Consider the following 22,787-nt stretch of genomic DNA (forward strand, 5'->3'; position numbering starts at 1 on the left):
CCGATAAACCGACGTAGTTCCTTTTTGTTCTTCGGCCGCTGAATCTGGAGAATGGCACGGATCTTCTTTTCCTGAGGCTTAATCCCGTCTGCATTGATCGTAAATCCCAAGTACTCCACAGTTGCACAGAAAATTCGACACTTTTTACCATTAAGCGTCACGTTGAACTTCTGTAGACGCGAGCACACCACCCGTAAATGCTCCAAATGATCTTCTGCAGTTTTAGAGAAGATGAGTATGTCGTCTAAATAGACGACAACAAAGTCCAAATCGCCCAGAATTCTAGACATGCACGCCTGGTACTCATCTGGCGCCGTTGAGATTCCCATTGGGAGTCTCTTATACTGGAATTTCCCGTACGGTGTACAGAATGCCGTAAACGGTCTGCTTTCTTCTGCCAACTGCCTAGCATAGTATCCCATATTAGCGTCCAGAGAGGAGAAGAACTTCGCTCCGCCCAGACGTATCAAGACTTCCCGAATTAGCGGCACGTAGTAGGGGTTACGCTTCAAAAACTTGTTCAAAGCTCGGAAGTCGGTCAATAATCGCAGACGCCCATCTGGTTTCTTTAAGAAGAAAGCCGGAGAAGCCCATTCGCTATCGAATATCTGCTCCAACACGTCGAGCTGCATGAGTCGATACAATTCTTTTCTCGCTGCGTTTTTTTCGCTCCTTGGAATTGAATATGGGCGTGCCTGTATTGGTGTATACTGCTCTGCCATAGGGAGAATATAGTCAGGAAACTTCATCCGCCCTAAATGCCCATTGTACAATTGCTCGAATTGCTTAAGCAGCTTGATTACTTGCTCGTATGTGGACTGATCAATTTCTGCTGTCCCGACCATAGCTTCAGGCGCCACAGAGGTGTCGTTGATCTCCTTCACTTCCTCCTGTATGTTCGGACCTCCATTTTCATCACTTGCTGTGGACTTGTCTCCCGTGTTCACTGCCACCGTGTTGCCATTCCATTCCACTATCCCATCGCGGAAATTAACAATTACCCCAAGCGCACTTAATAGATCCCGCCCGATCACCATCTCGTCCTTGGCATCGTTGACGACGGAAAATCTATGCGTAATATGAGACCCATAGTTCAAATCCATCAAACGAAATTGAACTTGTGTCGATCCAGCCACCTTTACGTAGCCCTCGACCTGTTCGTATGTCAGATCAGACGGAGACATCTCAAAGCCCAGCTCACGATTTGCCGCCAGTAACTCCCCGTTAATGAAGCTTGTTCCGCATCCTGTATCCACGAGTGCGACGCGCTCCTGCCTTGTCTTGCATAATCGGAACCGGAGACGCATAGGAGGTTTCTTAGACGGCTCTCTGTCCTTCAGTATACTACCGATGACTTTACACTCACTCTCGTCACTGAGCGAGTAATCAGAATCCATCTCCTCCACAAGTGTCATCTTCGCTTCCTCAATCTTCTTTGCTGCTGACCACTTATTACCGCCGTGGTTTGACGTATTTTTCTTCTGCGTAAAACACTCGCTATCAGAATGCGAGCTCGTCTTGTGTAAACTACACCACTTGTCACCGTTGCTCTTCTCCCGTGACTGAAACTGTTTTGACGAGTGGAACTCCTTCTTATCCTTCTTCCCAAAGTTCTTCCCGCTACCTTTGTAACCGCCATGCGGCTTACCACCATTCTGCTTACCGTGCTGCTTCCAGCCTCCAGAATGACGCTCCTTGCCCTGACGTCGTTCAGACTGTTCAAGCCGTTCAAAGTACTAACCAGCTTTAGGCATGGTGGTGAGGTGGATACCGCTGAATTCGTATGCTGTCTTCCACTCATTTGGCATAGCCCGCTTGAACGTCCGGATCATCGACTGCTCGTCGACAACCAGAGCGTTTGTGGGTAAATTCTTCAGCATTCGAGTGATCTGTCGCATTCGCTGATGACACTCAGCCACAGACTCATGGCGTCTCTTCGCAAAGAGAAACAACTCCTCCTCCAGTCGCTCGTGATACATGCTCGGCACGAACATGTGACCCCACTTCTGGTACGCGTCATCAAACGTGTCCTGGTCCGCCATGTCTTCGGATCCAGACGTGTCAACCCACGCATCTAATGCCTCGTCATCTAGCACCAAACACAGGTGCTGTGCCTTCTCTTCCGACGACCACTTCTTCATCTTACTAACATGCTCGAACTGTTGAATCCACTGGAGCCATTCCTGCGCCGAACCGCCACTGAAACGCGGAATACTGATCTTAATGAACTCACGCTCATGACTCCCAGTCTTCTTCCTGGTCGTAACCTGAAACGTTACGGATCTCGACACACCAGTGCCTTCGTTACCTTCTTCACTCATTGTTGCGTTCTTGCCTTCCTTGCCTCCACAAGGTTTGCGATATCGCAAAGTGACAACCCTTGGCTCGCAGCGGGGTTCTCAGCAAGGGTTAAGCTGAAAGTCTTGGCTTGCAGAGGACTTAGCTTTGACAAACGAAGAAGCACAATGTATTTTCCTACTTATCTGCTGCGTGGCTGTCCACTACAGCACTTCAATATGGGAAAGGAAACATAGAATTCTGAGTCTCACGTAGTGTGCGTCAACTGGCATTCCATAGCGATCACCGTTACTGTAGGTGACGGTCTTGTTAATATCGAAGCAGTCGCTCAACGACCAAAAAAAAGAAAAAAGAAGAGGAAGAAGAGCCGGAAACGGCGCGAATCGCTATGATAGCGTTGATGGGCCAGAAGATCGCGACTGGCAACACGCCGTCACCTTTTCAGCGACAACAAGAGGAACTGCTGCCGACACTTGAGTTACTTGGAGGGTCTAATCCGCGATGGAGGCCGGTGCTTCCGTCACCGGTACACGGCCTACTCGTCAGCATGGATGAAGACAGCGGTGACCAATATTAAGAAAACACTGTAGGCCTTCCAAATATCTAATTTCCTGTAAGTATCTTCTACACCTTTGCCAGGTCAAGATGGTGCTACTCCACTTCAAAACGGATATTTTTAAAGATATGAAAACAAAAATTTGATTAGAAAAAAGTAACACTAAAAAGGAAATTCAAAGTGGTGAAAACGCAGAGCAAAGTGGTTCTCTCAGCTTGAACTGCAGCTAGGTGCCGTACTGCATGTCCTCCATGCGCTCCGCGGCAGCAACGGCATGCTGGCAATGCAGTGCCATCCTGCTAACAAGGCGCAAGTCGATACAGCCGATGCCGCGCCTCGCCGCGCGCTCCAGTATCTCCATCCGAGCAGCCGCAACAGTCCCACGAGGACGCTCCGCAACCAGCTCTTCACGGGACAAGGCAAGGTCGGCCTTGATCTTGGCCTTAAGAACGCTGAAACACCCTGTAGTACCAGCTCAAAAGTCGATTAGCTGGCCTTTTAAAAATATATTGTACAGTAGTACAGTATACTGCGTACCTTCAATGGGGTTACACATTGGAGAGTATGGAGCCAGCCGTAGAAGTACGAAGTCGGCTCGTTCAGCGACGCGTTCTTCCGTTTGGTTATGGGCAGGGGCGTTGTCGAGAACGACAACGATTTTCTTGCCCTGGAAGTGCTCTTGAAAGATTGGCGAGGACTTGACTTTATTGTAGATTTCCTCAACAAAAGCAGCGTTAACATCCATGCGGATGCTGCCCCTTTGTAACTTATAATGCACCAGCCCTAAATCCGTTGAAACGGCGCACTGTACTTGCAGGTTGGCGCCCCTGGATGGCGGTAAGACGATCGTCGCCCGCTCGCCCCTTCTGGCACGCCTTTGGCTACGTTTACAATACAAGTTATAATTTGTCTCATCGTAATATACGATGAGGTTTCCTGCACTCATGTGCTCGCGCAGCTCTTTGGCAAACTCCATTCGCTTTGCTTTGTTGACTTCGCTGTTGCAAGTCATCGGCTCCACGCGGACCTGTTTCATTAAAATAAAAATATTATTTAAAATAAACATAATATATATTTTACCATTGTAACATACCTGTTTGGTGGTGTACAACTTGCCAATCAGCTTGTTGCTGATTGTCGAGGTGCTTAGGTCCACGCCGAAGTCGAATTGCACCATGTCTCTCATTGCACTGAGAGTGTAGGTGCAATTTTCTTCGAGGTACTCCTCGAGTGCCGCCTCGATCTCCGGAGTGCATTTGAAGTTGGACGGACGGGCTCCTCCGCGCGGGAGCAGCTCCGCCCGTCCTACTTCCACAATTCGACGTGCTGTGGTGGCGGGGATGCCGTTGTGGGCGGCCACAAGCATCCAGTCTCCGCCCGCGCGGTGGCTGTCGAGGACACGTGCTCTGGCAAATGAAGGGTGCGGGGCTTCGGGCATCTTGGAGTAGGAAGAGGCTTGGGACTTGGGAGAAGATTGAAAAGTGAGAGCGAGGAGTGGCAATGAAGTGCTCGCGGGCACGTGGGTTGATCCGCTTTGAACTGCGAATAAACCACTTTGAAGTACGGAGTGCGTTTACTCAACAAATTTGTGAAGTGACATAAATTCTAATGTAAAAGTTGAAAATAAATTTTATAACGTTTTGGTTACTTCACCACTTTGAAGTGGAGTAGCACCATCTTGACCTGGCAAAGGTGTAAAAACGCGTGAGATTTGAATTAAACCTAATCTGCTTTAAACATTTAAATTTGATTCAGCAAGGCCTAAAAAACCAATGTGTCCCAATCTAGCGGCTTTGGGCATGTTGTTTGTGAAAGCAGAGGACCCTCTTCACGACGAAGGACCTCAAGGTTCACAGTCAGCAAGTCGGACAAGTATGACTCACCGTCGCGTAGACGACGTGGCCGAGAGCACAGCAGCTATCGACGCGATGATGATCGTCGGAGAAAGCGATCACCGTCACCTCATTATTGCGGCTGTGGACCGCTTGTCAGTTCAGTTTTGTGCGAGCAGTGAGGTTTCCGGTGGTCTTGCGGACGAACTTAGATTCCAGATAGCAGCATGTTGCCCTCCTCACAGATGAAGCAGGCGCTGGCCGAGGCAATGGCCCGTTCGGCTACCACGCGTGGATTCGCCGTACGTTACTACTTATTGTGAAGCGTTGACGTTCAGCTCGTTCCTGCGTCAGGACGCGTCGATGCCGGACGCCAAGAAGTACGACTCGGTGAATGAATGTATTGAGTTGCTTGGTATGGAAGACATCGTCGACCAGATCATCCGTGGCAGCCCAGTGGAGCAGATGAAGCGTCTAACGATTGGCGTGGAGCTGACTGCACATCCCAGTGTGATTTCCCTGGATGAGCCGACGAGTGGCCTGGACGCGTTCGGCTAAGTTGATCGTGGACGGTGTTCGCAAGGTGGCTGACTCGGGCCGTACCATTATCTGTACCATCCACCAGCCGTCGTCCGAAGTGTTCTATCTGGCAGGATCACATCTGCGGCACCGCGCTCACCGTCGTCCGACCAAGCACCAGTCAGATCCCTGCGCTATGGCATCTCGCATTATTGCCCTCTAAGCACTCTTCTCTATGTACGCGAAGTCTGCTGCTACTTAAACGTGGCGATGAACCTGGGCAAGAACTGAACTGCCGCAACCTGGTCGACTACTTCGAGAGCATCAAAGGAGCTCCAAGAAACGTGCAGCAAGAATCAAGAGAGCGACGATGACTCCGATGACGAGTGTATTGGCGCCGGAGTAGGCAACACTGCGAGCCCGACCAACTTCGTGGACTGCTTCAACATAAGTTCGTACCGACAGGTGCTCGACAGTGAGATGGCCAACCCGTCGCCCAACTCGCCCGAGATGGTTTTTGTTAAGAAACAGATAAGTTTTTCTGCTGGAGCTGCACAATTATATAGATTTTTTTAAAAGTTTAAGTTTGATGCCCCCTGTTTCGGTTTTTCTTCAAGAGCCTCGCTCAAGACACTACACCAGCTCAATTATAAAAATGGACTACACTTGTTGTAGATTTTTCTTGTTCTTTTAGTTTTTTCTCTTCCTCTTCTTCGACTTGGTAGCTTCGGACAGTACGACTGAACCAGGGGTACTGATCGAAGCTGGAACGGCCATTGCGTCACTCACAGTGACGTTGTCGTCTTTAGCGATAGGAATTCCGTCACTCATAGTGACATTGTCGTCAAATCGCACTGAGCCTCTCTTCGTCTTTTTTTGTTCCTCCACTGCGTCTAAGAACGCGTCGTAGCGGGTCCCCTTAGCCGTAGCCGTAGGCGTAGGCGTAATCGCCTCATGCGTCCGGCGGTGTGCGTCAATCTTCATCTTGGGAATAGGATTCGCCCGGCGACCTTCGGCTCTTAGCCGCTCCTCCTCACTGCAAAGTATCAGTTTCCGACAAACTACGCAAAGCACGTTGATGGCATCTTTCAGTCCCAGCTTGTGGACCCTTTGGGGAACAGAGGTTTTGCTTACCAGCCGCAGCGGCCTCCATCGCTCGCGAGTGAAGGGATTTTGGCGTTGTGGGCTGTACAGCCTTCCTTCCAAATGCTTTGGGATGAGCCAACTCCCATAAGGAACCAATTCCTCAGCGGATGTGGGCCTTAGTAGCGAGGCGTTAGGAGGCAGCGTTACCGAGTCCGACATCGTGAAAAGATGCCAATTGACTGCATTTCCCCCTCTCGGAGGGTGATGGCGAATGGCGAGGGAGATGGCGAAAGCCGAGGTCTACTTGAATTCAGGAAATACTACATTATAAATATTAGTACTAAGCATAATACTCAGCAGAGGCTGTCAAGCTTATACTAAAATGATATAGAAGTTTTAGTATGGACCGCAACAATTCTGGACGTACAACGGGAAAATGACAAAATGTGAGTGGATACACTAAAGTTGTGACAGAAAGTTAAAGGTGTGCCAAAACGTGAGCAAAGTGGGGTCGGTATCGCCGGTAGGTGTACCAAGTGAAATCCGTGTCAGTAAGTGAGGAATTTAGGGAACAAATGTCAGAATGTGTGTCCAATCGATTGCAAACTTTTGGACACAAATCCGTAAGCATTCCCATCGAGTCTGAGGTGTTTAGTGATGCATCTTGGTTACCAGCAGTGTACGTCAAGCGCGTGGGGCGGCCCAAGACGAAAATAATCCGAAGCGTGGGCGAGGAGGGATCAAGTTCTATGAATCGATGCGGAATTTGCCATCAAAGGGGTCACAACAAGCGCACATGTAGAGTTACTTAGCTTTCAGGTCTGTAATAACGTTCCTCAGTCGTAATACGGTCCCAACAAAGTTTTATTCACTTTCGCTACTATTAATCCCAACTACTGAACTCGTGGCAAACCCGGAATTTTCATTATTGTCCCTCAGTCGCTTCAACTGAGCTACACCCGTTTTCACATCATTTTCAACAAATTCAACAGTATAGAAGCAAGCACCAATATATTTTTTCAAGCAATGTTCTTATTGTAAGTCACTGCCTTATATGACACCAGCGTACTCTGCTACAATTGTTCCCTCACTAATCCACTGCGTCGTAAAAAGAAAAATCGATTGACCCTTCAGCTAGTTGCAGGCAGTCTAGCTGCTGCAGCCGGTTTCCGCAGTGCACGCCGTTTTGACAGTTATTTGAGGCGCAAAAAATGCTGCTTAGAGCATTGGGACAGCTCTCGGGATCACAAACATTTTTACAGCCACACCAATCTTCCGGGCCTAGGTCAGGAACAATTAAATCGTCGGGGTTCTCCGTGTGATCTATCTGGATAACATCATCAGGCCAGGCTACAGATTTGTTGCTGGTAGCCGTCTCAACCTGTTCCTCATCACTGCTGTCAAGCAGACAGATTATATCTGGTGTGGGCAACTCAATCAAAATATTGTTGTCACTGTCATGTTGGACAGCCGGGCTGAACTGGAGTCCACCACTACCTTGGCTGTGCTGGTCGTCGTTTCGCAGGTTCCATCCAGGTAAATCACGTCTGGTTTAGCTGTCTGGTGGCTACTTTACTGAGAACGCATGTCTCCTTATCTTCAGTGAGATCCACCAATCAGCTAAATGGCCGACGTTTGCTTCCATGCCCCTCTCTTTCACCGTTTTCCCTATCCTTGTAATCGAGAGGGCCCAGTAGCAGTCACCGCACAGTATTGACTGAGCGGAGTGGCTTGCATTGTACCGCGATATGTACGTTTCGAGTCTGAAACTGGGGCACGCCGTGCCATACGAAACTTCTTGCGTGACTTGGCCTTGAAATACCCGGTCTTCGTAGTGCGTGCTTCTTTCATGCGCTTCTCGTGCTTTACGTATCGCGGCGCCATGTTTGAGCGCGTCTCTCTCGCAAACAACGGGATTTGCTGAATGCCAAGTTGCGACAGTATGTGAGTGTTGTGTTCACCATCTTCGTCTGTGATCAAAACACACTTTCTGTCACAACTTTAGTGTATCCACTCACCCGGTGTCATTTTCCCCGCTTACAACTCCCTGCAAAATACACCGCAAAATAAATGGTATATCAGCTGCTTAATTTCCGAGACGACCACAAAAACTGCGGTCCACACCGCGAGAAGAACATCCCTACCTCCTACGACTGCAGCAACGACGAAGACACCAGCAGCTACTACGTCATGTGGCACCCTGAGCTGCTTTCTGAATTGCCAATGCACTACCGGCTCCACCAGTGGAAATGTAGCTGGCAGCCTGACCGGCAGCCTCACGGCCGGTGTACATGATGAAGCCGTACGGGTTCACGGTGCCGTCGCGCATAGCACTGGCATCCGCAACAAAAATGTTGCTCGTGCCCAGCACACGCAACTTGTTGTCAGCGCAGCGCCTCGATCCCGCAGACGCGTCGCTTGATGCGTAGCAGCTTCCACCAAAATGCTGCGCCGCCATTCCGCGGTTAGCCGATACCCAATTGGCCACACCGTTCGGGTCCGAAGCGCCCGAAAGGAACGTTGCGCCTTGTGCCTTCATGGCACTCACAACGTGCTGGGCGTACTGCTGCATCGCGACTAGGTCGCGGTTTGTAGCAAAGTACGCACCGCCTTCTTTGAAAGGCTGCCATGCGCTATTGTTGTCAAAGCCGGACGCCGCGCGGGACTCCGGGTTGTTAACGTACAACAATATCGACAGCGCATTGTCTAACTTGGCGAACTCACCAAAACCATGAGGAAGAACCGTGGTCTGGAACTCATACTGGCGGCCCTGCACCTCGAAGTTCTCGTAGCCGATAAGAACTGGGCCAGAACTGCTCCAGGGACCCGATCCGTTCTTGCTGATGTATAGGTCGAGAGGCAACTGCGACTGTGTTCCAGGTTACACCGGAGACTGGTGTGGAGCCGTTGAGGATTCGTGCACAACTCGTACAGATTGCGGAATCGGTGCGTGTCAAGTGCTTTCAAATGGCTCCTCAGCTTGTTACTGCCCCGTGTGTAGCCCCTGTGTGCTATGACGGGCGTATCGTCCTTCTCCTCTACATGTCCGACAGCCCCCGCCGTGTCCTTGCAGCCATCGGAGTTAGCGCTAGCGTTAGCGTTCGTCGCGGTCACGCTAGCCCATTTGTGGGAGTGTGCTTGACGGGCCGGCCAGTCGAGAAAACAACTTTTACAATCACGCTACTGCGTTGTCTAGGCGTTTTCAATCCTGCTTTGACTTCGGTTCTCCGTTGCTGTAGTATTTACCGTATACCAAGGGCGTAGCTTTAGACGCTGATCACCCGTACAACCTGAATGAAAAGGATTTACCATCCACTATACTTCAATGGTCAATGCGGTAGCACTCGCAAATGTCGTTCATTGGGAAAACAGCCTTGAGATTCCTTCACTATTACCGGTAAGCGGCTGCGGCTTAAGAACACTGTTCACCATTCGTTCGAATCATCAGAATCATCGAACTAAGAGCCTCAAACGGTGACATGATTGGCATCAACGTCTTGTCAACTAATGGAGCGCTCATTTTGTCAACATGTCTTCACGGGGCGGGGCTGTCCGCAAGAGCCTTGATGGTGTCAAACGAGGTTTCCAGGGCCTTTTTGAACTTCTTTCCATCCGATACACCGCTGTCCTTGTAGTTCGTAAGACTGACGTTGATGCTCTTACTATGGAGCAGGTAGCCCACGCCGTACCCATGAGGTACGACAGCACCGAATGAGAAGTACTGCAGGAACGGTGTAGTCACATTACTCGACGAGATGAGGAAGTTCGTGCTTTCCGCTCGCACGGGGCTCGCCAGGAAATCGCTGGAAATCCCATTCTGGTTGGCGATCGAATTTAACGAAGTCAAGTGGCGGTCCACACCCAAACCCTTTTGCGCCGTCTTGGCCATCTCGACGTGACGGTTAACGGCCGTCACCAGCAGTTCACGCTGAGTATCCACAGCAACGCCATTCTCCACACCCTTGACGAAGGCTTCAGCAGCAGGAGTTGCAGAGCGAATTGTCTCGGTGCGTCCATGGTGGAAATTGCGCGTCGAGCACGACTCGTACGTAGGTGCGATCTTGCCGTGGGCTCGGTAAAACGCTAGTTGAAGAGCCATTTGCGCGATACCATCCGGGCTGAGCTTCCACTGCTTGCAGTTATTCTTCGCGAAGTTCTTGTACACCAAATACTCTGAGTTCAGGTTACCAGAAAAGTCAGCAAAGTGACTCTCGGCCTTCTTGATATCTTCCACCAGATTGTTCGACAGCTTCCAGCTGAGCTTGTCAGGCTTAGTAGCACCAGTGTATTCCGGCAGCTCCTCGAGGGGGGCGAATCCAGAGTCAGAGCCACGCATATCATGCCAACACTCGTGCAGCCAGCGGTTCCAGACCGTACCGTCCGAGAACGAGTGTTCGAAATTGACAGTCAAGTGGCCATCCGGTTGAACCATCACCTGTAGCTTGTCAAACCAGCGGTGTGATCCCTGGCCATGCAACGACAGCTCCATACGCTGCTTCATGTCGGAAGGGTTGCGATCCTCCAGTACGAGCATGAATAGCGCCGAGTCGATCACCTGCAGTGTCTCAGCATTCACGGGGTGGTGTGCAGCCAGATCGTCACGAATCTGTGCCCACGTATCGCGCTCCTCAGCTGTGAGTGTGGACAGATCCAAGTCGTCGTGGTCGCCCTTGGACGATGAGTTCAAGATCGCGTCCAATTGCGCCTCGAGCTGCCTCTGAGATAGCAGCTGTTTGCCGTCGGGGCTGAGCACGTCCAGCTTAAAGTACTTGTTGTCAGTCATGACCACGATGTGCGTAGCACGTGGGTGTGAGGTCAGCTCGTCAATGTTCTTCTTGGGCACCTTGGCTGTGCCGTACTGACGCGCGAAGCCAGCCATGCACTGGTTTTTGTCTTGCTCCAGCTCGCTGTTCTTGACCTTGGTCCACCATTTAATCATGGATCGCACAAAGGCGGCACTGCGAGGCACCATGCCTTCGAGATTACCATCAGTCTCATCCAGCAGACCGTACGACGGGTTGACGTTGACAGGACTTTGGTAGCGGCCTCCTAGGTACATTTTGTCCCAGTCCTCCTCGATGTAGCTGAACGGGTAGGCGCGTCCCATGGCCTGCTTGAGCTCACGCTTGAGCAGAATTTCCTGCAGCTGACGACCCTCAGCGTCCTTGAAAGCCTTGGCTAGCTCGGCATGCGTCTTCCATTCCTTGCCACTCACCAATGACCGCACACTATCCAGGTAACGCTGCACCGTTTCCTCAAGTTGCGGCACGGGTAGGCGCGGTAGATTGTATTCATTAGTGAGCAGCATGCGGTTGAACCAGCCAGGTTGCTGCCCGCCCGCAGCGGAACTTAGTGTCCGTGCGTGGGTCGCTAGCGGGCGCAACGACGTATGGACACGCATGATCTGAAAAGGCTAGAACTTGAGCACGATGTGGGGCAAGTTGCCAAATGATCGGACGAAGTGACGAGGTGTTTTAAACAGATAACTGAATAAAACCAACTTGAAGTGCACGTGCGGCGCTGACGTTGACACCGTCGTGAGGCCCAACTGCTGGTCATCGTGTGAGAGGCAAGGTGTGGACATAGCTAATGAGCTGTCGCTAGGATTCATTCATAATTGCATTTATACTATTGAAGCACCACGCGGTTTTCGCGCTTTTGAGCGAGGTAGTACCTTCGAAATGTCGACTTGCTGCTGCTGCTACTGCAATTGCTTTGCGTTGGAGAAGCCTCGGCACTAGCTGGATTGTTAGCGATGTCTGCATTAGGAACCACTACCAGTCTGGAGGGAGGGTCTGTTGGCGTGCTGCACGTGGATGCGCAGGTAGCAGATTCACCGTTTGATTCATTGTTTCCAGACGTAAATGTCGGTGCTGCTGAAGGTGACGAGGTGCACACGCGCACTTTGCTAGCAGTCTCTTGTGTCCTTCGTATCCGTGCACGGCTGTGAGACAGCGTCCTTGTGCTAGTTTCGTCGTGACCAGCGAGGTATGTTTTGAGAGCTGTGTATAGCCCTCGCTCCTCCGCAAACTTTTGAGCCATTTCTCGCCTCTCCAAGACGAGCTCTTCGCAAATGGATTTCCAATATCGCGTCTGGTCTTTCATTCCCGCTTCGATCACTTTCTGCGATGTCGAGATGGCTGAGTGCATGTCTTCCAGCTTGCGCGAGGTGCTATCTAGGAGTTCATGTTTGATGCGGTCCATTGTACAGCGCGAGCTCGCCAGTTCTTCCTGCAAAGCCTGCATTTCGCTGGCATGCCTGTGCTCGTAATCCTCGCGTGTTTGCTCGGCTTCAGCCATTCGAGCTTCAAATATACGCTGGAGACTCGAAACTTCTTCGTGTGACTGAGTCAAGAGATCCGTAAGCTCCACCTCCACGATTTCCTGGGTGGATCTTGAAATGGCTTGGCTTAAAAAGTTCACTTTAATAGGCAAAGGTGGAGGATACTTGGAGGCAACATCATCCTGTTGGCACACTTTATCGCTATCCGGCGTGTTGCTACACGAGGATGGATATTCATCGCTTGTATCAGCTGGTAAGTGTGACTTCGCAAGAGCATAGGGCGTGCTGAAATTGTGGTCTCTTGCATTGAGGTCATGGTGGCTACAAACAGCATCACTAGCGACTGTGAGACCAGCCTCCTTGCATATTGCTGCAATGGTGCAGAAGCTCTGTTCTGCAGCTAGGATTGCTGCGTCCGCGTCAGCGTCGTCGTGAGACCATCGCAGAGCAGTCTTACAATCTGCGGCTAGTTGATCTAGTGCAGCAGTTACAGCATCAAGGAACCCGTCATCTTCGGCAAAGAAGTAGTCGTAGTTTGGTATTTCATCTTGGTCTTTGGTTTCGATCACACACTTACAGTTAGTAAATAAACACCCCAAGATCTACACGAAAAGAGTTTTCTTACGCGACGAATCAACGCCATTCTGATATTGACCAGGTAATTGTCTGTGGATATCAGTAGGGACCGGATGCGAGCGAGACTGCGTCATTGCTCTTTAGTCAAGTTCCAAACCTGGCCGGTGCCATTTTTACTTACATGTTGAAGTCAATTCACTTATTTTCGTCCAATAAAATCGATACTATAAATGCATTGGCTAAAATACATTGGGATCTCAACCAGCACTTTTTGCGGGGGAAAGCTAATATCGACGCTAGGTATGCATGCGTGTCTTTCCTTGCTTCATGTGGCCTTTGACATGACTGCATGGAGGCGAATAATGATACTGTTCGGTTGACATAACGTTTTGTCTGTATTGCTGCTGCTTCAGACAGAAACAGACCCTGTGTTCACTCAGTTCCAAAGCCACCATGAGTGCCAAAGTGCAAAAGTTGATGACCCAGCCCATTAATCTGATGTTCAGATTCCTGCAGAATGTACGCATCTGGCTTGATTTGTATTTTTGTTGCGGAGTTGTCGTCTAATGAAGCTCTTTTGGCTGTCTACGCAGAAATCTCGCATCCAGGTGTGGCTTTACGAGCAGGTAAACACGCGGATCGAGGGTCGCATCATGGGCTTCGATGAGTACATGAACCTGGTGCTAGACGATGCGGAGGAGCTGGATGTGAAGAACCTTAAACGCACGCCTTTGGGGCGCATTCTGCTCAAGGGCGACACCATCACGCTCATGATGGCCGTCGACACGACCAACGGATCAAGCTAGGCTTCACAAGCAGTCAGTAACAAATATTTTCCTGCCACGCGCGGGTCCTTGCAAATATGTCCCTGTCAAGTATGAGTTTTCGGGTAAGCCTTGCAGCTCAGTATTGCTCGCGCAATGGTAAACAGTCAATGGCTGTACTTTCAGGATAGAAATGCAGATATTATTGCTCTGCTGGATTGTTCTAGGAGACGTAAGCGTTTTTGAAGTGACTCAAGAGGGCGCCCCCGTCAAAAGTTAGCTCGGTCACCCCTTTGAAGCTCTGTACGAACACCTCGATGTCGTTCAAGACACTAAAGTCAAAACAACAGGTTTTTTGTTAGAATAGTGCGCAAGGATGGATAGCCATTGCGATCACGTACCGCTCCTTGCCTGCTGCCGTTCGTGGTTGCACCAACTTGAAGCACTCTGGCAACTTCTGTGTAAACATGTCAAACACACGCGACATCACGTCTTTCATCTGCGGCGGAGAGAGGACGGGATGTAGCACTGCATGAAGCTTGAGAGTGCTCTGTGTTATCCCACGCATCGGATTTGTAGGAACGGCGAGACTGGCAGAATCGTAGTCAACCTGAACGCGCCACACGGCAAGAATGTTAGTGCTCAATACTGGTTGTCCTACTGTATATTCACCAACGCACCTCCGTTGCAACATTCTCCAAAAAGCGCTTCATGATCTGATCCTCGACGATGCTCGTGAACTTGCTAAAGATCTTCTCGTTGTGTTCCGCATAGTCTCGCAGGACGCGGTCAAACTCGTCTAAAAGGAGTTTTTGGCGATCAGTGAAATGTGCAGCTAGGGCAGCCTTGATGTGGGGAATGAGAGTCATGGACAACTCCAAAGACTGCGAAGCCAAAGCTGCAGTAGCCATACAGATCAAGAGCACACACGTAGCTCGATTAGCAGACAATCGCTGATGACAGTAGCGGTTGAAGCGTTTACCTAAGTGCCGGGCAGAAATGCTCTTGAGACGGGCAATCTGCATTGCACCAGCGCCAAGTACCAGCTGAGTCGTCCGTGAGTTAAATAACTACAGCAAAAATCAAGAATCAGTTTGTGAAAGGCTTGGACAGCCATATCGAAATGCAAGCAACGAACCCGAAAAATCTCAATCGATCGCTGGAGTACATCCGTTGCTAATACAGGGAAATTGGCGGCGCACGACATATAGTTCATCACGATCTCCAACATGAGAAGGACCGACCATACTACTCGGAACGATTTCCCGCAAATAGACACCATCTTGCGCGGTGGTGCGGTTTCACCAGCAATCTCTCGGTCTTCAGAAAGAAGAAGCGCAACACCTCGCCCACTCGAAAGATCGTCCAAAGATTTATGCCTTGTTTCGGAGATTTCCGTGTTCTTCCACAGCTCGTGATCCAAGGTTGACACGAGTTTTGTCACTTGAGTTTGATGGTACTTCTCAAGGAACAGCTTCAGCTGAGAGAAAAGAGCACCGCGTAGAGTATAATCCGTCTTGCCTGTCAGCTTTTCAATACTAACAACAAAATCCATAGTTGTGTCGTATAGCTTGCGCAGCTGAGGCATAGTGTAGGTGGCCTGGACTTCTTTTCTAACTGCAAACAGGTTCGATACGCTGCGCTGCGAGAATTCGCATGTCTTGCGCACAACTTCGTCGATTTCTCGAATCACTTTAGCACACCGCGTTTTCTTCTTCCAATCACCCAAATTCTTCTGCTCGTCACTAGCATTTTCAGATGGTGACCATCCCTCGCCTGCTACTGTCTTTAAATTATCCGTACCATTACTGTTGGCTTCATTGATAGCAAGAGTCTTCAGGCGTTTCTCCTCTTCCGAAGCTTCATCAATTTTCTTCTGCATAGACTTTACTAGGATGTCCTGCACCACTACAGCTCGCTTCAAGATCATGAGTAAATGCTCAAAGATCATCTGCACACACTGAAGAAATTCATCCGATGTCAGTGCTCGCAGCTGAACCGAAACTTTCGATTCACTCCCGGATGACATTCCTAAATCAGAACCACCGCTATTCTTGCTGCTGCTTGACACTGCAATCGTTTCAGTCACTACCGTTTTCACGACAACGCGAATCTCTTCATTGAGCTGGTCAAGATACGTCTTCACAGTATCGTCTAGAGCATCCAAACGGAATAGGACATCCACAAGACGCTTCGATTCCTGTTGCACCGTGTCTTTTTCATCACCGAGGCTGCTGTGTCTCTTTTTGTCAGAGTAAGCTGATTCCTCTTCGTCTTGAAATGTCCACTCGGGAGATGTAATAACTGAGATAAAACGCTGCGATATTTGCGTACTAATAAAGCCACGATAGCCACGAAACTTCTCACTCAGCGAGCTAAGTCCATGAATGCCTTGCAAATGCTCCCGCAGCATTGTTTGAGAGCTTTCGATCAAGTTTAAGGCGTTCGTGTAATCTTGACACTGTACCAAAGCCTCAACAGCGGACTCAGCACTTTTGACCTCCTCCACCATCGTCACTAAATCATGAAGCTCCTTGATACGCTTCTGTCGTCGGTGCAAACTCACTATATCAAGCGTTTTGTCAGCGAGGAGGTTTCGTAATCGGTCCATTGTTTTCCTGAAAGAAATACAGAATATAGCCATAGGGTAGGATGTTAGCATGAGAATAATAAAGGATCCAGTTGCAGCATCACCAACCTTAGTGTCGCCACTTGGTCGCACGCAGCTTTAATTGATTGCTTCATAACCTCCTGGTCTGCTGACGCCTCAAAAAATCGGTCTGATCGAGATGATACTTGGCGAAGAAGTGTAAACTCGACGCGATCCAGGTATGTCGTCAGCTATACATTGATCACACATTAATTTCGCGTGTTGTTTTTTCCCTCTCTCACCAATGGATTAACACACACAATTACAGTAATTAGCGGAACGCACCTCTTCTTGGAGAGATGCAGCGTTTGGCATATTCATCACCTCATCAAACGTATTCGGATCTGTCAGGTCGAAGTCTGGTCGAAAAAATAAGTTGGGCACGACATCCAGACACTTAGTCACATCCTCTGCAGCACAAAAAGTGGCATCCGTTAGACGTAACTTCGCAACATCAACAAGAGAGGCGTGTTTTCTCCGAAAAAAAAATTCATGGGTAGTTGTTTTACCATCAGCGACGGAGATGGACGGTACGTTGCTCGACGAGAGCTGTTCACTGACCGGTTTCACGTGATTCTCTTCATACTTGGCTGCGTTTGTACCAAACTGGCGCAGGTAGGACTGAAAGTCACGAGTTGACACGTCCGCAAGTCCAGGAAACGGTGCTAGCGCAATATCGACATCTAGTGAAGGATAGAAAGCGTCGAGCAGCGCACCACCCCAATTATTGGCCTTGGGGTTGGTCAACACTGAGTGCAAATTATGATGACACACTGAGAGATATGCACGTTCCTCTTCCCCCTGTGCATCACCCACTCCCTCTTCTGGCCATCCCACACTGCTTGAACCTGTTCGCCCGGAACTGCCCCAAGATCCGGTCCTGGCGCTGCTGCTCTCACGCGCAGATTGTGGCATACGCGCCTCAACCTCATGTTTGTGGCTGAATACAGTCGCCCCATCAGCCGAGCGTGTAGAACTTGGGCCCCGCACGTCAAAAAGACTTGGATACTCAGTAGGACTGGGCAACGCCATGCGGTTCGTAGGTGTCGCAGCAACGGAGCGAAGTGCTGCCGCCCCAACTACCGAGTCCTTCAGCGCGTTTAATGGACTCGTAACTCCATTCCACCCGCGCTTCAGCAGCCCACGGGGCGACAGGCCTCCCAGAGGCTTCTTGCCTCCGTCGTGCTCCATTTTTCGAGGTCTAAAAGTTTTTTAGACGCAACCGCCCAGGTGAAGGTTGCACGAAAGTTGCGTTCAGAATGCCAAGAAAGGTATGCACATTCTGAGCTCATATTAAGGACAGTAAAACGAGCCTCGGTGTGGCGACGCAAACTTGGGACTAATACCAATGTACACCATCAGCATGTGACTGTCCGGTTGGGTGAGTGCCAATGCAATAGCGCGGTGGTTACCGTCCCATATTGTGAAGGGGCCATTGACGCTTGCGCCTACGACGATTACTGTATGATTGAAGTGTTTGACGCGATGTTGAAGCTGACGTACGTGATTCCGGAGAGAGCTCTCCTCGACACCGTCCTGCGAGCTCAGAATTATCACTGCATCTTCAACTGTACTGCATGAAGGCAATTGCTGCCGCCAGCTATTTTCCTTCAGCACGTGGAACTCTCGGACTCGCTTCAACTCTAACTTTCCCTTGTACCAACGGCAATCTGTCGGCAAATGCGCCAGAAGAGGCAGTCGACTGGACCCCAGGAAGGCTGCGCGATGAATGTTTTCATTGATGGAAGCTGGATCTGGGTCCAGCATACCTGGAGTTAAGTCGGCCTAGAACAAGATCGGGGTTAGACCAAAGGAGTGATTGAGACGGTATCAGCACTGCGTACATGGATTTCAGGTACGTCCAGCTTGAAACGATACCACTCGCTTTGCATCATAACGCCAAGCATTTCCATCGCATCGGTAGCGAAGAAGACTCGCTTCCACGATAAGATATACACGCTGTTATCGACACGAAGGTCTTCAATCTCGGTTGCGAGGCGTAGCGATTTAAAAATCTGTTCTCCGGTCTCACCAAACAAGAACGTGTAGTCGGCGTCAGACTCTTGCCGAGTCTGCGTTGTATGCACCTGATACCATTGTGAACTCTGCTCGCGTAGGAAATTTTTCAGAGCGAACATGTTGGTATTCAATAGCATGCCACGTTTGAGATCGAATGCGTATTTGGGACACAAATCCTCCACAAGAGCCACATGAAAGGATCCATCTCCTTTCACTTGCACCATGTCAGCTTTGTCCGCAGTGCTGAAGTAAAGACCGTAATACGTATCTCCGTAAAACTCTTGGTACCAGTTCTCATCGATACGCTCTACACCTAGATCCGCTCGTAAAACTTCGAGCAGTCGCACATGGTAATCGGCTTCAGGATAGTTAACGATGTCGGAAAGCGCGGTCATCACTTGAAGGTTTCTCAAAACTTCATCTTCGGGCATAGCAGACCAAAATACCAGAAGGTGGGGCTCAGTCATCATCGGACACTCCAACGCGGGAGGCTCTAATTTTGCGTTTGCATTCATCTCCAAAGGCTGATACCCATCGAAAACAAAAAAATCGGTTCTCGAACACGACGATTTCGGCGTAGTTATAATCGTAACTTGCATAAAGAGAACAGTTAGCTAACATATTTGACGCGTTGGCGACACATTATTTTACTTACGGATGCGATGGCGGCCGGGGATGTCGATGGTGATTCTTTTGCCCCCTGTCCAGCAGCATGACACCATAAAATAGCACCGTATCCACCACGATATGAGGCCGCAAAGCGCCACTACCTACACAGCATGTTCCTCGCATTATGTACGGCAACGAAGCTAAAACGACTGGATGTATCTGAGGTCGTTGTTGCCGTCAGCTCGATGACCACGGGCAGCGGCACCGCGGTAGCATTTTGGATGCCCAGAAGCTGCGGCTGCGGTAGCGCGCAGTTGACTGCCCCGTACAACCGTAGCGAGGAAATAACCCAGCAGAACACGAGCCAGAGGGCAGAATACTGCCGCGAATGTTGTTTCATCGCCTGGAATCTGGCAGCCTTGACACGCAATAAATGAAGATCTTGAATAGATCGAACTGATGACTCATAAATTGAAGAATTGTGCAGAGAAGGGACGATTCTCAGTTTTACCCGTTGCAGTGCAACTTGTGGCGTAAGCTTGACAGCGCTGGATTTCGCGGCCCATTCATGAAACAGGAAGCATGATTTACTTCTACGACGTACTTTTATGTGTTGTCTCCGCTACCAAACTACAAAGTAGTAGCAAAACTTAGCTGGTCCTTGTCATGAACGCATTCTTTGATTGCTGCCTGCGTCGCCATTATTGACGAACGTCGAAGCTTGCGCATGTGCGCTGGCGCCGCATCTCGAGAGTTGGACTGCAATGCTGCGTCCCATCCGAACCGACTTGCTTTGCATGGGTTCAAAAGAGCACCGATAAAATCCAATTATAATAGTAATGCAGTGTGCGCCACACATGCCACTTCAGTCCGGACAGGTTTGTTTTTCCGTTTCACATTTCAACTGATACCAAAAGACACCGAAGCGAATAAGAGTCAGAGACGACACGCACGACCGCATGAGCGACGACAAAACGCAGCGCCAGTCGGCAAGATCCACCACGAGCGACAGCAAACACTCACACCGACCGTCGTTCCTACCACAACACAAGGACATGGCGCTTTGGGGCACGCTGCGCCACCGCATGAGCGGCTCGGTGCCCACGGACTCAAGCGAGTTCGTGGAGAATTTTTTTAGCAAGACGCCCGAGGACCCACGCTGGGAGCTGGATGCTATTCAGAAGAAGACCGAGGAATTTGTCGCCTCACAGCTGGCTCACAATCGCCGTGGTATCGCGCTCATCACTTCGGGCGCCACGATCGTGCCGCTGGATCCAGAGAATGATACGTTCGTGGACGCGGCACCACAGGTGCAGGAGCAGCGAGGACCTGCTTGTGCTGAGTATCTGCTACAGTTGGGCTACGCGGTCATCTTCGTGCATCGCGAGGATTCTCTCCGACCTTTTACGCGCCACTTTCAAAGGTACATCCAGAATGGAGCCTTCATGGACATGTTCCGCATGCAAGACAATGGGCTAGTGCTCTCCGGCATGGATCTCTCGCAGCAGTTGCAGTTCCAGAAGATAGCGCAGCTCTACACGGAGTGCAGTACCCGCGTACTCAACCTGAGCTTCACGTCTGTGCAGCAGTATCTCATGCTCACCCGAATTACGGCACAAGCCATGGAAGTGGCAAAGGACCGAGGCATTGTCGTGCTTGCAGCTACGCTCATGGACTTTTACGTACCGGTAGCCCCTTCAGCCTCAGCTACGGAAGATGCGCATGATACAGATTCCGCAGAGGCGTCATCATCGTCCTCCTCTTCCTCGTCGAAGCACGGTACAACCAAGCACATCAAGAAGCTCGCTAAGAAAATCGGCAAGAAGAAAAGTGACGAGTTTTCCGTCAACTTTGTGCGCGTCCCCAACATTATCCGCAAGATCCGCAAGGACTGGTGTCCGAAGGCCTATCTGGTCACATGCAAGCACCAGCTCGCAAGTGGCGAGGACATTGAGGATGCACACGCTGACTTGGAGAAATGGGGCGTCGATGTGATCGCAGGCAACCATCACTTGCGCGAGATTCTGCTCATCACGGAGCAGGAGGAAGCAATTGTAAGCTGCCCTGACGATGAGGACATCAACGATGCGTTTGCTTCGGCCATAGCTGACATGCACCGCAGCTTTCGACGCAAGCGGGAGATCCTGGTGCGTGGCAAGCAGCTGTTGCTTCTTTCAGCCAAGTTCTCGATGCTAAAGGAGAATGATGTCGTGAATGAAGATGCTGACGGGAACAAGAACGTCCAGTTCGGTCTAGGTGTCAAGATTCGTGCCGATCGAAGAGCTCCTGATACAATCGCTCCCGTGTATGAGCTCAAGAATATTTTCCAGAACAAAAGCCACTGCGCTCGAGCTCATGTTTGGGAAGGTGTGGTGGAGCACTCCTCAAGTGAGCCGACACGCGATGTTGTGGTGGCCTTCAGTCCCGCAGGTAACCCGGAAACAATCCGTGATGTGTGGGGTGATTTCTGGTCAGGTTGGGCGGAAGACGAGCTGCAAGAGTTTAAGACGGAGATGAAAGGCATTTCATTCTCATCGGCAATCAACCTTGTGACCTCGTCGGTGTCAGGTCACTATGAGCCTGCTTCGCAGCTTCTCAAGTTCATGTGGAGCAAGATCGGCCATGCTTGGTCTGACGGAGAGAAGACGCGTATTCGCCAGAGTATTCAAAACATGATGGCTGTGGCATTGGATCGCGGTTTCACTGAACCTGCAGGCATCTCCATATTGGAGAAACTCATGCGCAAGCCTCGGATCCAACGCTTTGACTCACTGGTGCTGGACCAACCGACGGCTGTGCCAGTGCACGCACAGACTCATACCCGACGCCGTCGTCGAGTCAGCGACACGGACAGCACTGGGTCTGGAGAGATCAACCCTGTTCGGCTCAGCAAGGCTCGGGTGGTTCGTGTGCATCGCGCTATCAACGATTACATGCAAGATATGATCAAGGAAGGACTGCTCGATGCTATCTTGAAGTACGTGGAGCAAGGAATCCCTGTGCACGTCACTGGCTACAGTATGGGAGGCATGTTGGGTCAGCTCTTCATGCTGTATCTGGGTGATCACGCCCGAATGAATGGCTGGGACGCCAGCAAGATCAACTTTGTCGGCTTTGGATCTCCCCGAGTAGGCGACATCGGCTTTGCCGCTCGACTGCGCGTACTCTTCGACCCGCAGCAGTTGCTGATCGTTATGCATCCACAGGACACTGTGCACGCTTTCCCTCCTACGGCCGAGGGGTACGTGGACGCGTGTATCAAGATCTTCCTACGCGAGCATGGAATGGGTGTTGGTCGACGAACGCCGAAACATTTTTCACTGCTTCCCGTCACGAAGTCTATCGATCGCGCGTTTGAACACGCCCACAAGGCCCATACGCAGAACAAGTGCAAGCGACCGGCATGCTCCTTAGTTGAAAGCAAAGCTCATCTCTAGGCCCAGCACCGTTGCCGCTACTGCATCGAACGTGGCTCTCATAGGGGTTCCGACTGTCCGAACCGCAAAAAGCCGTGCCTGTTGTGTGGCAACGCTAACCACTGCACAGGTGAGCACAAGTGCCGCGTGTGCCAACACTACGGCCACCGAGGACGCGA

The 22,787-nt window shown here is 50.5% G+C and overlaps 8 protein-coding genes across 8 annotated transcripts; 2 read left to right on the forward strand and 6 right to left on the reverse strand.

Annotated features, from left to right (window-relative positions):
- Positions 1 to 7,664: 7,664 nt before the first annotated feature.
- Positions 7,665 to 8,195, reverse strand: PITG_05662 (uncharacterized protein; the record flags this gene model as incomplete). Its single annotated transcript, XM_002999236.1, has 1 exon — positions 7,665 to 8,195. The coding sequence occupies one exon, from the start codon at positions 8,173 to 8,175 to the stop codon at positions 7,960 to 7,962; it is 216 nt and encodes a 71-aa protein (XP_002999282.1).
- A 279-nt stretch (positions 8,196 to 8,474) lies between these two features.
- PITG_05663 (uncharacterized protein) lies at positions 8,475 to 8,830 on the reverse strand (the record flags this gene model as incomplete). The annotated part of the gene is made up of 2 exons (XM_002999237.1): positions 8,475 to 8,503; positions 8,560 to 8,830. 2 exons carry the CDS (start codon positions 8,828 to 8,830, stop codon positions 8,475 to 8,477), a joined length of 300 nt encoding a protein of 99 aa, XP_002999283.1.
- A 782-nt stretch (positions 8,831 to 9,612) lies between these two features.
- Positions 9,613 to 11,704, reverse strand: PITG_05664 (choline/Carnitine O-acyltransferase, putative; the record flags this gene model as incomplete). The annotated part of the gene is made up of 1 exon (XM_002999238.1): positions 9,613 to 11,704. The coding sequence occupies one exon, from the start codon at positions 11,690 to 11,692 to the stop codon at positions 9,827 to 9,829; it is 1,866 nt and encodes a 621-aa protein (XP_002999284.1).
- Positions 11,705 to 11,919: 215 nt separating this feature from the next.
- Positions 11,920 to 12,812, reverse strand: PITG_05665 (uncharacterized protein; the record flags this gene model as incomplete). Its single annotated transcript, XM_002999239.1, has 2 exons — positions 11,920 to 12,695; positions 12,797 to 12,812. 2 exons carry the CDS (start codon positions 12,810 to 12,812, stop codon positions 11,920 to 11,922), a joined length of 792 nt encoding a protein of 263 aa, XP_002999285.1.
- A 904-nt stretch (positions 12,813 to 13,716) lies between these two features.
- PITG_05666 (small nuclear ribonucleoprotein E) lies at positions 13,717 to 13,956 on the forward strand (the record flags this gene model as incomplete). Its single annotated transcript, XM_002999240.1, has 1 exon — positions 13,717 to 13,956. The coding sequence occupies one exon, from the start codon at positions 13,717 to 13,719 to the stop codon at positions 13,954 to 13,956; it is 240 nt and encodes a 79-aa protein (XP_002999286.1).
- A 181-nt stretch (positions 13,957 to 14,137) lies between these two features.
- On the reverse strand, positions 14,138 to 17,755 carry PITG_05667 (vacuolar protein sorting-associated protein, putative; the record flags this gene model as incomplete). The annotated part of the gene is made up of 8 exons (XM_002999241.1): positions 14,138 to 14,246; positions 14,316 to 14,524; positions 14,595 to 14,812; positions 14,897 to 14,984; positions 15,053 to 16,532; positions 16,613 to 16,755; positions 16,850 to 16,974; positions 17,074 to 17,755. 8 exons carry the CDS (start codon positions 17,753 to 17,755, stop codon positions 14,138 to 14,140), a joined length of 3,054 nt encoding a protein of 1,017 aa, XP_002999287.1.
- A 102-nt stretch (positions 17,756 to 17,857) lies between these two features.
- PITG_05668 (uncharacterized protein) lies at positions 17,858 to 19,628 on the reverse strand (the record flags this gene model as incomplete). The annotated part of the gene is made up of 5 exons (XM_002999242.1): positions 17,858 to 18,349; positions 18,409 to 18,542; positions 18,597 to 19,175; positions 19,239 to 19,273; positions 19,354 to 19,628. The coding sequence occupies 3 exons, from the start codon at positions 19,012 to 19,014 to the stop codon at positions 17,858 to 17,860; spliced, it is 1,044 nt and encodes a 347-aa protein (XP_002999288.1).
- A 500-nt stretch (positions 19,629 to 20,128) lies between these two features.
- PITG_05669 (uncharacterized protein) lies at positions 20,129 to 22,629 on the forward strand (the record flags this gene model as incomplete). The annotated part of the gene is made up of 1 exon (XM_002999243.1): positions 20,129 to 22,629. One exon carries the CDS (start codon positions 20,152 to 20,154, stop codon positions 22,627 to 22,629), a length of 2,478 nt encoding a protein of 825 aa, XP_002999289.1.
- Positions 22,630 to 22,787: the final 158 nt, after the last annotated feature.

The sequence above is a fragment of the Phytophthora infestans genome, genomic scaffold (assembly GCF_000142945.1).
Source record: "Phytophthora infestans T30-4 supercont1.7 genomic scaffold, whole genome shotgun sequence".
Taxonomy (NCBI): Eukaryota; Oomycota; class Peronosporomycetes; order Peronosporales; family Peronosporaceae; genus Phytophthora; species Phytophthora infestans.